The sequence below is a fragment of the Phaethon lepturus genome, unplaced genomic scaffold (assembly GCF_000687285.1).
Source record: "Phaethon lepturus isolate BGI_N335 unplaced genomic scaffold, ASM68728v1 scaffold48653, whole genome shotgun sequence".
Classification (NCBI taxonomy): domain Eukaryota; kingdom Metazoa; phylum Chordata; class Aves; order Phaethontiformes; family Phaethontidae; genus Phaethon; species Phaethon lepturus.
In genome coordinates, this window is record NW_010532421.1 from 18,177 (window position 1) to 30,424 (window position 12,248).

The 12,248-nt window shown below is 39.9% G+C and overlaps 1 protein-coding gene across 1 annotated transcript; it reads right to left on the minus strand.

Moving 5' to 3' along the window:
- Positions 1-1,966: 1,966 nt before the first annotated feature.
- Positions 1,967-11,037, minus strand: LACC1 (laccase (multicopper oxidoreductase) domain containing 1). Its single transcript, XM_010284808.1, has 6 exons — positions 11,000-11,037; positions 7,073-7,662; positions 5,607-5,788; positions 4,961-5,126; positions 2,877-3,102; positions 1,967-2,141 (listed from the first exon to the last, which is right to left on the minus strand). Exons 2-6 carry the CDS (start codon positions 7,638-7,640, stop codon positions 1,967-1,969), a joined length of 1,317 nt encoding a protein of 438 aa, XP_010283110.1. The 5' UTR covers positions 7,641-7,662; positions 11,000-11,037.
- Positions 11,038-12,248: the final 1,211 nt, after the last annotated feature.

The window sequence follows — 12,248 nt, forward strand, 5'->3', positions numbered from 1 at the left end:
TGCTACTGCCCCCGCAGCAGAAACAGCAGAAGGAAAGACACCTTACGCACTTCACTGCTACGTCAGCCAGTGCCTGTAAAGTGATTCACACTTAGATACCAGGGCAAAGGGACAGAACTAAAAGGTGAAGGTAGGTTGTTGGGGTTTTTTACTTAGTGCAGCAAGATAAGCCTGTCAGTGTCCATATAATTATATTATCCTGTATTTGGAATAAGTCAAAGACACATAAATGCATATAGATACAGGTATCATACATACTGCTAGCTACTGTGCAGTAACATGCTTGGCAGCATTAAGCTGACGAGTGTGAGTGTTGCCTCTGTTGGAACCTGAACCTCCAGTCTGAATCCAGTTGTTAACATCACCACAATGAAGTTACAAAAGAAACCAAGAATGATGAAAGCAACAGTCAGTTTTTTAAAAGGTAACTGAAAATGTAAGAATTTTTATTGTAAAGGATTGCAGTGCTACAGCAGAAGAGGAATAATATTTCTGAAGAAGACGTAGGAGAGTTGGAAGAAGTATTTTTTTTGGTAGATGGTTACAGTCAGAGGGTAACATACTCAGAACCAGGCTCTTCTCCAAGAAGTATCATTCACAGATAAAAGAAAGTTTTTTAAAAAGTCTGTTCTCCTAGAGGACAAGAAAAGTTCTAATTTGGTCAGCTCTGAATCACAGCCCAACAAAATGAAAAATAGATTACTCTTCAAGCACAGGTACTAGAATAACTTGGCAGATGATTATATAGGAAAAAGTAGCAGTGTATGCTGTACAGTGTTTTGCAAAATGCATGGTTTGAAAACCCATATATCCAGTGCAGCCAGGGATGGAAGTGCAGTGTGAGTGAGCACTGACCTCTAGTGGATATAAAAGTCTAGAATTGGGAAAGATCATCGAATTCAAAATAGAAAATACATCATGCAGACAGTTGTCCCAAGGCTTGTGCTTGGCAAGTCTGCAAGCTGCAGTCAGCATAGTTTTAGTATTAGGAATCTTTCACTGTCTATGTGTCAGGAACTATCATGTCTATTGTAACATCTAGAGGCCAAATTTTATGGCCAAAAGAAAGCAGTGCACACTTAGAATTTGCTTAGTAAGACAGATAAGTCAACTATTGGTCAGTAAAATTAACTGAGGCTAAATTTACTCCCATTTTTAGATATTTATTGAATAACTTGGCACTGTTGAGACCATCTCAATGGACATTAGCAGAGCACCAATAGTTTAAAAAAAAATCCTAAGGAAACATGAACATACATGCCATATCATATTAAGAGTCTTAGTTCTACTTTTTCTACAGTCAAAAAATACAGAATGGCGAGGGTTCATATATTTCCAATGTCTGCCCCAAAGAAGCTTGCTTTGTTCTCACTTTCAAGTTATTTTCCATAGGAAAACACCTGTAAGTGTTTTGAAGCTCTTCTGTAAACTAATCAAAAGAAGAAAAACAATCCCAGGCACATAATTCCATAAGGCTAACATTCAGCTGAAACTACGAAAATTGGGTGTTCTCAAACAGTTAATGTGCAATACGGGCTTCCCTTCCTATATCAGTAATGTCATACTGAACTTCATTCAGAAGTCTCACCCAGAAGCTAATGAAGACTGTTTTTTTGTGCTTTCAACACCTTAAGACAGTGAGGTTTCTGGGAAATATTTGGTCAAGAAGGTTCCAAAAAATTGGAGCTTGCATCTGGTCTTGCAGAAGGGCTTTGCCACCGGTGTGGGTTGTCCTTGTTTTCTTTGCACCCTGCCTCACACAAGAATTATTGGCCCCACACCCTGGACATTTATTTTTGCCTCAGAATGGCAGGGAAGGGAAGAAGCAGGAGAATCACATGACCTGTGTATTACCTATTGCAAGTCTGTGAAAGCAAGGAGGAAGAACCTGTATGAGGAGATCAGGGTGCCAGACAACACACCAGACTTACTGTCTAAATACTATTTGAAAGTAAGAGATACTATCTCAGTCTTTGATTGATATGAAGCCAATCTGTGTCCCGAAGTTGGTGCCATCACGAAAGTGAGAGTAAAATTTATCAGGGTGGCATGCAGTACAGAAAGTGATATTTTGGTTCTGGTCTGTGATGGAATCATCTTGGATGTTCTCAGGAAGAATCCCACCACTCTCAAGAAGAATCCTGAAAGAAAGAGAAACAGAAAACATATTTTTGTTTTTTACATCTTTGCATTCCCTAAGAGACTGGCATTCAGATGGCACCTCTAGTACAAATTGAACAAACTGTGCCAATATCACGGCTGGGACTTGTATTTGCTTTTCTTACTTTCTTTTTTCAAATATTAGAATAAAATAATTGCTTTGATGCAACCAGTAAAATGACATTTAATTTGAACATTTGTCTATAATCCATAAACTGAAAGTAGAAGAGTAAAATAATAGCTGAAATACAGCAAAAGTGAGCAGATACTATTCATTCAGAGGTATCATTTGTTGATCTGCAAAGTACTAGTGAGTACTTTAAGATGGTGAGGACCCTCACCAAAATACCGCTGGATAATACAACATCAATATAATTATTGATAACCAATGTGGAATTAGTCTTCTGTTCTTTCATCTTCATCTCTAGTTATAGAATCACAGAATCCTTAAGGTTGGAAAAGACCTTCAAGACCATCAAGTTCAACCGTTAATCCAATGCCACCATGCCCACTAAACCATGTCCTGAAGCACAACGTCTACACGTTTTTTGAACACTTCCAGTGATGGTGATGCCACCACCTCCCTGGGCAGCCTGTTCCAATGCTTGACCACTCTCTTGGTGAAGGAATTTTTCCTAATATCCAATCTAAACCTCCCCTAAGTCTACTCGGCACAAAAAAAGTGTATGTCATGGAAATGCACTCGGTAGGCTTACCGTGTTGCTCTTCTAATATCAACATAAGGATTTGCAGAATCAAATAGTCTCACACATTTTGGATCAATTCTGTGAAATTCTTTAGCTGATTCATGAGGAAGTTTATAGCAGCAAGGTCCTACAGATGGGCCCAGCACCACAAGGATATCTTTCACATTACAGCCATATTCAGATACCATAGCATTTACTGTGGCCATTGAAACTCCTAACAATGTGCCTTTCCATCCTGTGAGAAATGAGAGGTTGGAGAAAAAAAAATGTATAAAACGTCTCTTTAATTTTAGAGTAGCTATTATTAAAGGTATAAACAGATACATTTATATCTAAAAAGAAATCATTATTTCTAATAATAAATAATTGCTTTTTTTAAAAAAACCCAACACATTAACAATTGTCAGTTTGCTGATATCATCATTTTGTGGAGGTGGAAACTAGAGAGAAGAGTTTAGATTAGGATTCCGGAGTTCCTTTTTCCCAGTGTCCTGGTTTGGGCAACTAGAGCATACCTTACAGCTCCTCTGTGCTTGAAACATTTAAATGGGAATATGACAACAGAAATATGTTACAGTAAGAAGTGTATTTTTATAATATGGTGAAAATGTTTTTAGTGTTATCTTAGGGAAAAAAAAAAGAGGCTCAAGCTAGACACATTGTTTGGTATAGATAGAAGAAAGCCAAGCTTTGCACTTTGGCATTGTTTGGAATAGATAGAAGAAAGGCCAGCTTTGAGTTCTCCTATCTCAGTTTGAGTCTCAGGAAGTCTTTGCATCGCACAGCAAGTGCGTCATAACGAAGCATAGGATATGCTATTAACTTTTCCTCTGCTTTTCTACATCCAAAGACTGAGATGACCTTATACCTAAATGTCTTTATTTGTATACATAGCAACATGTGTTCAAGTTAAACATGAACTGAGGTGGGGTTAGACAGGAAGGAAGGGATTTAGGAAAAGATAATTGGAAGCCTTGCAAGGACTCTGATGTGGGAATGAAGGCCAAAACTTGGGAGATGGAAGGCAGGAATTCAGGCTAGAGCCAGGTGGTATGCTTGGAGAAGGCAGCGGCGTGCGTTGGGGGAACAGTGTGGTGTGTCAGGGACTAGATAAATGAAGAGGCGGCAGAGAAAGGAGCAACTACAAATTTAAATATTTTACAGTAATTTGAACACTTACAATGTAAAACTCTTAAAACTTTCAAGATAAAATTCTCTCCATCCCTTCTCCCCATTAAAAACCAGACAGACATGCCACAATTCTCATTCCTCTCCTCTAACCTAAGCTTGCTAGGCACAGGGCAGGGGGCGGGGAGTGGGGCACAACAACTTTATTGAAGGACAGTCAAAGTTTTTATCATCTTATGATGACTCACAAATTTGAATTTCTTTTGGCTGATTTATTAAATGTATGAAGAATTGTATGAATTAGGGTAGTATTCACGAGTTCTAGGCAGACGTGAAGCTTCCTACTATATCAAGGGGTGTACTAGCATCACAGCTGAGGAGAAATTCTCAGCTGTGCATTCTCCCTGATCTCATAAATACAGACTTTTTTATAAAATGGAGCAGCCCCAGCAGGAAAATCTCACCACAGGGTATGTATTCTAGCCTAACAGTTGGGACACCTTCTGAAGTCAGACATAACCCCAGGTTGCACTAACCATCCCTGCTTCAGTCTTATTCTGATTTCGTTTGGGTCAGACAAATATTTCTTCTGATCCAAAATGACTGCTCAGGACATTGGCTTTATAGCCAGTTTTTACATATGAAGTTAGACAGGGCACAAAAGCGTTATTGGGTTTTGGCTACCAGATCAGAAAAATAAATTTATATATGGGTAAATAATAATTGTTACAGTTATAAAATAAAATAAAACAAAAAACATACCTTGGGAAACAAACTATTCTGAAGACTAATCTTGTTTTGGCAGGATACAAACTTAACAGGTCAGGATCTATATTGTTATGTGATCTTGCATTTATTCATTCTCACTCAGTCCTCCTTAGGTTGCTAATTTATAATTCTTAGTCCAAAACTCCCCTTCTAGTGGTCTCCTAGTTATTTTGATATCTATGATTTAAAATTCCTACCAGAATGAGCAGCACCGCAGGCTTTTCTGACAGGATCAGCAAACAGCACGGGTATGCAGTCAGCCCCTGGAGCCGCTATTGTAATACCTTTCTGATTCGTAACTATTCCATCATAGCTGTCAGGCTCTGTCTTTCCCATAATACACACAGCATTAGCGTGATCAATCTGTCAAGACAAAACCAGAACACGGACAGCAATATGGCATCAAAAAACCCAGTTCTGACTAATGCAAGGATTTTTCTTTGGCATGAAACACTCTTCTGCACCAACTGCTTATGCATGGAAATAAGGCACTCCCGTGTTCCAATGCCATGCAGATGTATCAGTAGAAAGCCACCATAGAAGTGGTGGTGTATTTTTCTTTTAAGAGGAACTGCTGTGATCATTTATCTGAATATTCTGCTCTGTGGTAAGTTAAACGTTAGAATATTCTTGGAAGAAACAGTGCTGCTTCTCCATATGGTGCCAAATGGATGATAGTTTGGACAGCTATTCCCACAGATAAAATGCCAGCATAAATGTTTTAATTGTCCTCCTTCTCACAAGTTCTTGCTGAGAAAGGTAAGAATAATGTTTACAGTTTTAGCAGTGATACATGAAGGAAGATCTGATCTATTTACATAAATCCATTGTTCAATAAGATACCTTGACTCTGTGAAAAGTCTCTGGGTCAAATCCTGCAGCATCAGCTAGCCGGCGGAGATTTTCTTTAACAACAACTTGTGGGTCCCTCCGCTTGGAACTGCTGAAGAGGTTGCAGGAGCTTAGATTTGGTATGTAGGAGATCCCACCTGTCCTCGTGGTGAACCCATGGAGGAAGATATCACCTGGCAAAGCAAAAAAGACAACAAACAATTGCTTTAAACACAAGACAAGTCCAAATATTACATTGTTTTATACTGAAGAGACCTGGAATCAGCCAATCAAGTTGAGTATTGCTTTACCTCGAATTTAGCTGTGGCATTTAAATTTAAGGATTCTAAGTTTCCTTCTTGCTTGTAATCATAATCCTCTGATGTCAAGGTAGAGGAGTTTAAGCAAGAAAGAGTCCTAGAAGATTTAGTCTGAATTTTTGCAGAGTTGTAGTGCAAACTCTAGGAAAGAGGTAACTCACTGAGGAAAATGAGAGAGATTTTTAAAGCAGCGTTCTAAGGTGGCATCTCCCAAGCTTTTTTTGGCAAATTAACTACTAGCCCTCAAGACTTCACAGAATCTCAAACATCTTTCTAAGGTACACTCAAAGCACTGAGAATTTCTAGAATTATCAAAAAATCCCCTGTTTTCACCGTGCGGATCCTTTATCATGTCCTCACCCACCAAATGTAATCACTGTTTTGGGAGGCAGTGGAGGGTGAGGTTCTGCGTGGCAAGGTTGAACACAGGAAGACAGTCCCACAACTCGTATTTTTGCTATCTTAACAGTTGAGAAGCTTAGTGACATAATCAGAGTTGATATTCAAAATCTCTTTTATGTAGTGTGATCCTTTCAAAGTCACAGTTCAACAACATGAAACGCAATGAAAGTGAAGATAGCTTTAAGTAACTTGTGTTCCATTCAGGTTCTGGATCATTTCAGACACATTTTTAGAGAAAGACAGTTTCAAATTTTTGCAGTAGCAAACCTCTCAGCTTTCCTCTAAATCCTCTGAATGATGAGACCCCATAACCACACCGTCTGAGAGACATGCTGCAGTAAACTGGGTCATGCCATGGCAAAGGACACGGAGACATCAGTCCGCTTAACCAGGACTGCCTTTCTCTGCGGGGCAGAGAAACTCCTGTCCTGTCTTTCCAGAAGAAGATGGTAACTCACAACGTGTGTAATTCCCACGCAGAGGCAACAAGATTTTACTGTCTGCAGCGATGCTCTCACTAAACTTGGGCTTCTCTTTCCTCTGACCATGCTGCAGGCCTGCTACAGCCTTTGCCAGTCTTTTTCTGCATCTCTGTTGACACTTTCCCCTCTTACAGACATGATACACTATTGCAACATCATATAGAGTTATTTGCTGCCTGAAGACATTTCCAAATCTTACCCATTTTGTAATTCCCTTGAAAAAGCATGCTTGGGAACAGCCTCTGTAAAATCTGTTAGCTGGGATCCTCTTTACCTGGGATCAGGGAAGATCTGAGGATGGTGAGCTCCCCGTTCAGGCTCGGCAGGCTTTCCAAGTACGTCTGAATCTCACTTCGGATGAGCGCCACGTCCTGCGTAGGAAGCCTTTGCTCTTCACTCCAAGGTTCAGCTATCTGTAGGTTTTTACAATCGGTTGCCACCTGTAAATCCTCAAATTCAAACTGGTAGACTGCTGTAAAGAGATGGTCTATATATACTTTCATTAAGTCTTTTCTTAAGGTAGGGAGAATAACTTTAACGATGCTTAGGTCTTTTTCATCCAGTCTTTGTTTGATGGTGTACAAAGCAGCAGCTGTAGTCAGAGCATGTACCACCTCCAGTCTTTTCTTCAGACTCTGAAAATCTCTCAGAGCTGGAAGCAAGAACTCTTGTTCACCGTTCCTTTCAGTCCCCTGCCTCTGGCAACATATGACATAAACAAGTGGAGCAGGGATGGAAGAGCATTTCTCAATGGTTTCCAGAATGTTATGTAGTAATCCTCGGATGTTGTTCTGCAAGTTGGCTGGTAGGCTGAACAAATCTATCAGTACTGCTTCCACCATATTCCAGGATATTTAAAGATCCCTACAACTGCCGAGCAGTCAGTGACAAAACATGAAAAACAAATGAAAAGGCAAGATGGCATCGTTAGTCCAAACGCAGAGAGTTATGTTATTAAGGCAATGCATTCAGTGGTAACTGTGTAGAGAAGGTGGCATAGCAGTAATTACTGTCTTAGGATTTCCTCACTGCATCAAAATAAATTTCAGCAAAACTAGCGGAAATTGAAATTATTATGTATTTATTTAAGTACTTAGGTATTTCCTTACCGCTCCGCCTACCTCAGGTTTTTCCCAGGTCAGGGATGATAAAAGGTTAGCACATAACATTAGATTTACTGAGTCAATTAACCCACGTTAGCCTAATGGATCTTCTTGACTGTTGGACCCTCCTCCAGCTCGCATGAAGGGAACTGGAGGTCCCTCAGCTTGCTGGGACTGGAGGAGTTTCTGTAACAAGTTTTTTGGAGGCATTTTACACACTTGTCACTGAGGTGGAGATAAGTCTGCTACTCCTCCTGGCAAGCTGGGGTGCTGGGCTGTGAGCGCAATGACATCTTTCCCACAGGCCTCCGCAAGACTTTTTGCACTTCTCCGTTTCACCTTACCAAAAGTGTCAACTTGCTAATTTCTGACTTCTGTGTGGAGAAGCACATGGTTGGTATAGTTCTTCCTTTCAACACGCACAGGAACGCAGCACAGATTACTGAAACTTCACCTAGTAACGCAAGAACTAACAGAACTAAATGAAAATAATATAATACGGGGCACAGCTTGCTGCCTCAGTTTTTCCAGTAAGGTAGCTGCACTCTTTGCTCTGAAATCAAGACACATTAAGCTTATCCAGAATCATCCTGAAGCTTGTCTTGTGGCCCATGGTGTAATTCCAGTTTTTATGTAGGGTTTTTTTTCTCCCCCTTTTCTGGACTTTGTTGATCCAAGCACAGCCAGGATGCCTACCTGTGGAAACTTGTCCATCCATCTCCTCCTCTCTCTGTTGCTATGAGAGCCTATTTTACATACCCTCTCAGAAGTGTCTTACTCTTTTTTCTCTGTCTCTGATAATTTTTCAGTTTCCAGTGCAAGTTTCCAGAGGTCTGTAACAGAAGAGTAGATCCCTTTGCTTTGGTAATCTTGAACAGCTATTGACATTACATGACTAAGCACCGTGCTTGATCTAGGAGGAATACATGCAGCTTCATCACCACTTGTAAGACCACATAATCATTTAGAGTATTCCTTAACACCATCATTTTTCTGCACGGTAACAAATTGTGCATGAATATTAATTCCCTTGCAGGAAAATTAATATGTCTGCAGGAACAAGGGACTTGAGAATTTTTAAGTCTTTGAAATCAATGCTCTGCTACCAGAACTAACCGTATCAGATAATGCCTGGAACTATTTTCCTGCCCCAAATCCTCATTCCTCACGTAGCTACATGCATGCTCTGGCTTCGCAGCACTTCATTATCTTGCAAAAATACCGCTTCTGCATGTACTTGAGGCCTACCACTATGGTGGACTTGGTGTCCTCCTTGGTATTTTGTGGTTGACAATGGACTCCCAGAGTTTCTACACTAAAATGAGAGGTCAAAGACCTTTCTGGTTTTAATGGAGTGTTTATTCAGAGTAGGTTTTACAGAAAACATTCTGTATTTTCTTCATTGTTCTTTCCCTCAGACTGGAAAAAAAAATAATCCTGACTGAAAATTATGTTTTCCTTTCTGCGAGTTGAATGCTTACAAAGACTAATTAGTGACTATCAAAACAGGTGAACTAAAAGTATCAGAATGTGGCAGCAGATAAAAGCATCTGCCAAAGAATTTATGACTCTTGATTTTGCTCAGAGCATTATTTGCACACAGCTGATAACAGATTTTAGATAAAACAGCTTGCTAAGAAAACAGTGTCAAAACAGACTCATGTCAAAGACCATGACTTGGGAAATAAGAATATTTCCTTCCCTATCCTGACACTCTCTGTGGGAGGTCTCTAAGAGTATGACATGATCCCAATCTAGGTATAGCTAATAGCCCCAGCAAAGACAGCACAACAGGGGGCTGTAGTGGATAAACAAATTATTGCTCCACTTCAGATGTGTCAGTAGTAGAAGGTAAGTAGATTTCATTGCTGTGCTCATACTTCCCCTGAAAAATACCACCAAAGAAAGGGTGGAAAGAAAGTGTGTGTGAGGGAGAGGTAATTGCCTACATTGTTATTAAGTTGTGTGTGTATTGCAGAAAGTCCACAGGGGCAATTATTGGGATGTACACAAAGAAACAATGGGGCTGATTCACCCTCCTATCTTTCCAGTTTTGCATCAAGGTGTTCTACTGAGATCAGTGGTGTCAGAAGTAAATTTGCTTACAGCCCTAATAAATTTTTTTACTACTTTCTAAGTCCCCCAAACAAAAGTCTTCTCAAAATACAGGCTTGCCAAGCACAGCAATGTTTTAGCGTATGAGAAATGCATTCATGCTTATTCAGGTTTTAAGCAACATGCTCTACAGCCCCAGTGTCCCATGGAAAGTCTCACTGCACGTAACCACATCAGGAAAGATTAGGTGCATTTATTAAGGAGCTGCTCATTTCTGTACAAAATGCAAGACAAATACTTGCACAAACTTGAAGCCAAGGCCACCCATTAGTTGTTTTGCTCACTCTCTGAAATGCTGTCAGTAGAAACATTTGGACGGTAAAAAGATTCTCCTGCACAGATATCAAGACAAAGAGCATCATAGAAAATTACAGATAATGAGAAGACAGGAGAGGTGAGGAGGGTAACAAGAGTGAAAAGGAGAAAGGTAAAGTGAATACAGAAAATAAACAATGAAGGAAATAAAACCAGACTGCAGAGAAGAGACAGCTCAGGGTAGAAAAAAGATCCACAAAGCAACTTTCAAAAACCCCAGAAATCTAATTCTGAAAGCTCACAGTTGGTTAAGACAAGATTGCTGGCAATCGCCTGCACCTTTCAATCCTATTGGTCACCATATCTTCTTACAGAAACTCAGAGAACTGACATTGTTTTGGGAAAATTAAAAAGGCAAGAACTATTTAACGTCTGCCAGAAAGAGATGCCCAGGGAAAGGAAACAGGTCATGAAAGAAGGCCAAATGAACAGGGATAAGAGCTCATTTGTAATAAAATTTCAACAGCAAAGACAAAAAAAAAGGGGGAAAAAAGAAAGACAGAAAGAAAAAAAGAAAATTGGATTAAAATAAACCATTCTTCCTCTCTTAACTTTGGGGTATTTAGGCAAGGTTGAAGAAACAGAAATCAGCACTTACAATGAAAATATTGAAGTACATGCAGTTTTCATAAACAAACTCAAAGTTTAAAATACAGCAGTTTACTTACACAGGTAGACAATCCTTTTAAACTCCTGAAAGATATCATCTGAATAGAAACACACATTACCAGCTTTATATAGCTGTCAGTCTTGCAGCTGATTTGTACAAGATGGAAATTCCTATTCTACGTAAGATTGGAGTGGGAACCTGTATTTCTTCTTTGTGATGAGACCCTGCTTTGTTGCTGTCAGTACCCACAGGAAATAACAAACTGTACTGAAAAGCCCCAACATAATTAAGTGCCTGGGTAGCATTAAACCCGGAAGCAGCATTAACCCTGCCAGGGAACTCGCTGCTGTAATCATACGTGCTAATGCATCAGCTTTGCACAATCTCAAAGAGATTCAGAAACGTACAGCATAGCAAAACAGAACAAGAACACACAGAAGTTAAAGGAAAACTTGTGCAGACTGAAAGACTTCCCTTTTCTGAGCTGTAACTGCATGTTCCAGTGAAGAATTTGGCAGTCAGTCAAGAAAAAGTATATTCAGAAGGACCCAGATAGAGAGGTTATGAGAGGTCAGTCTTCAGGGCCACAGGCCCGAAATGAGGATGGCAATTTCTCCTTGGAGCGGTCAGAAATTTCGCAGAGCTCTGTAAAAAAAGTCAGAATGTTTTGACAGGACAATACAAAGGTCAAAAGCCAAGTGGGGGAATGAGGGATTTGTATCAGGCTTTGTCCAAGAATCATGTGATAATAAATATGTTTTCCCAACTTTGCCAAAACCATAGTCGTGTCAGGTAAGTATATGACAACTTAATAAGGACAAGAAAAAAGTAAAGGTAATTTTTTCATAGAGAGGAATTCATAACATCTGATTTCCTGTGAATTGCTCTCCTATGTCTTGTGTTCCCTCCTTCCCTGCAACTGCAGTAAACCTACATTTCTGCCAGTCCATGACACATCTTGGGAGTCCCCCATCATTTCCCCTGCTTTTCCTCCTTGCATACGCTGGGCAGAGGGATGAGAGCTGAATCCTCCTGGCTCTCCCTCCCAAAGGGAACCGATGCAAGTATCTTGTCTTTGCTCCACCCAGCCACCAATTTTCAAGTTTGCAAAAAATGGTTCTCCCTGAGACTTTCTGCCCCACTGTCAAACATGTCTGAACTAGGTAATTAAAAATTAACAGGGGTACTTAACGGAGAGAGACCAACACAACCATTTTCTTTCCTTCAACCAGACTAAGGAAGAAAATACAATTACTGGGGTTATTTTTGGTGCAGAATGCTGAGAAAGGATAAAGGTCAGAAAATAT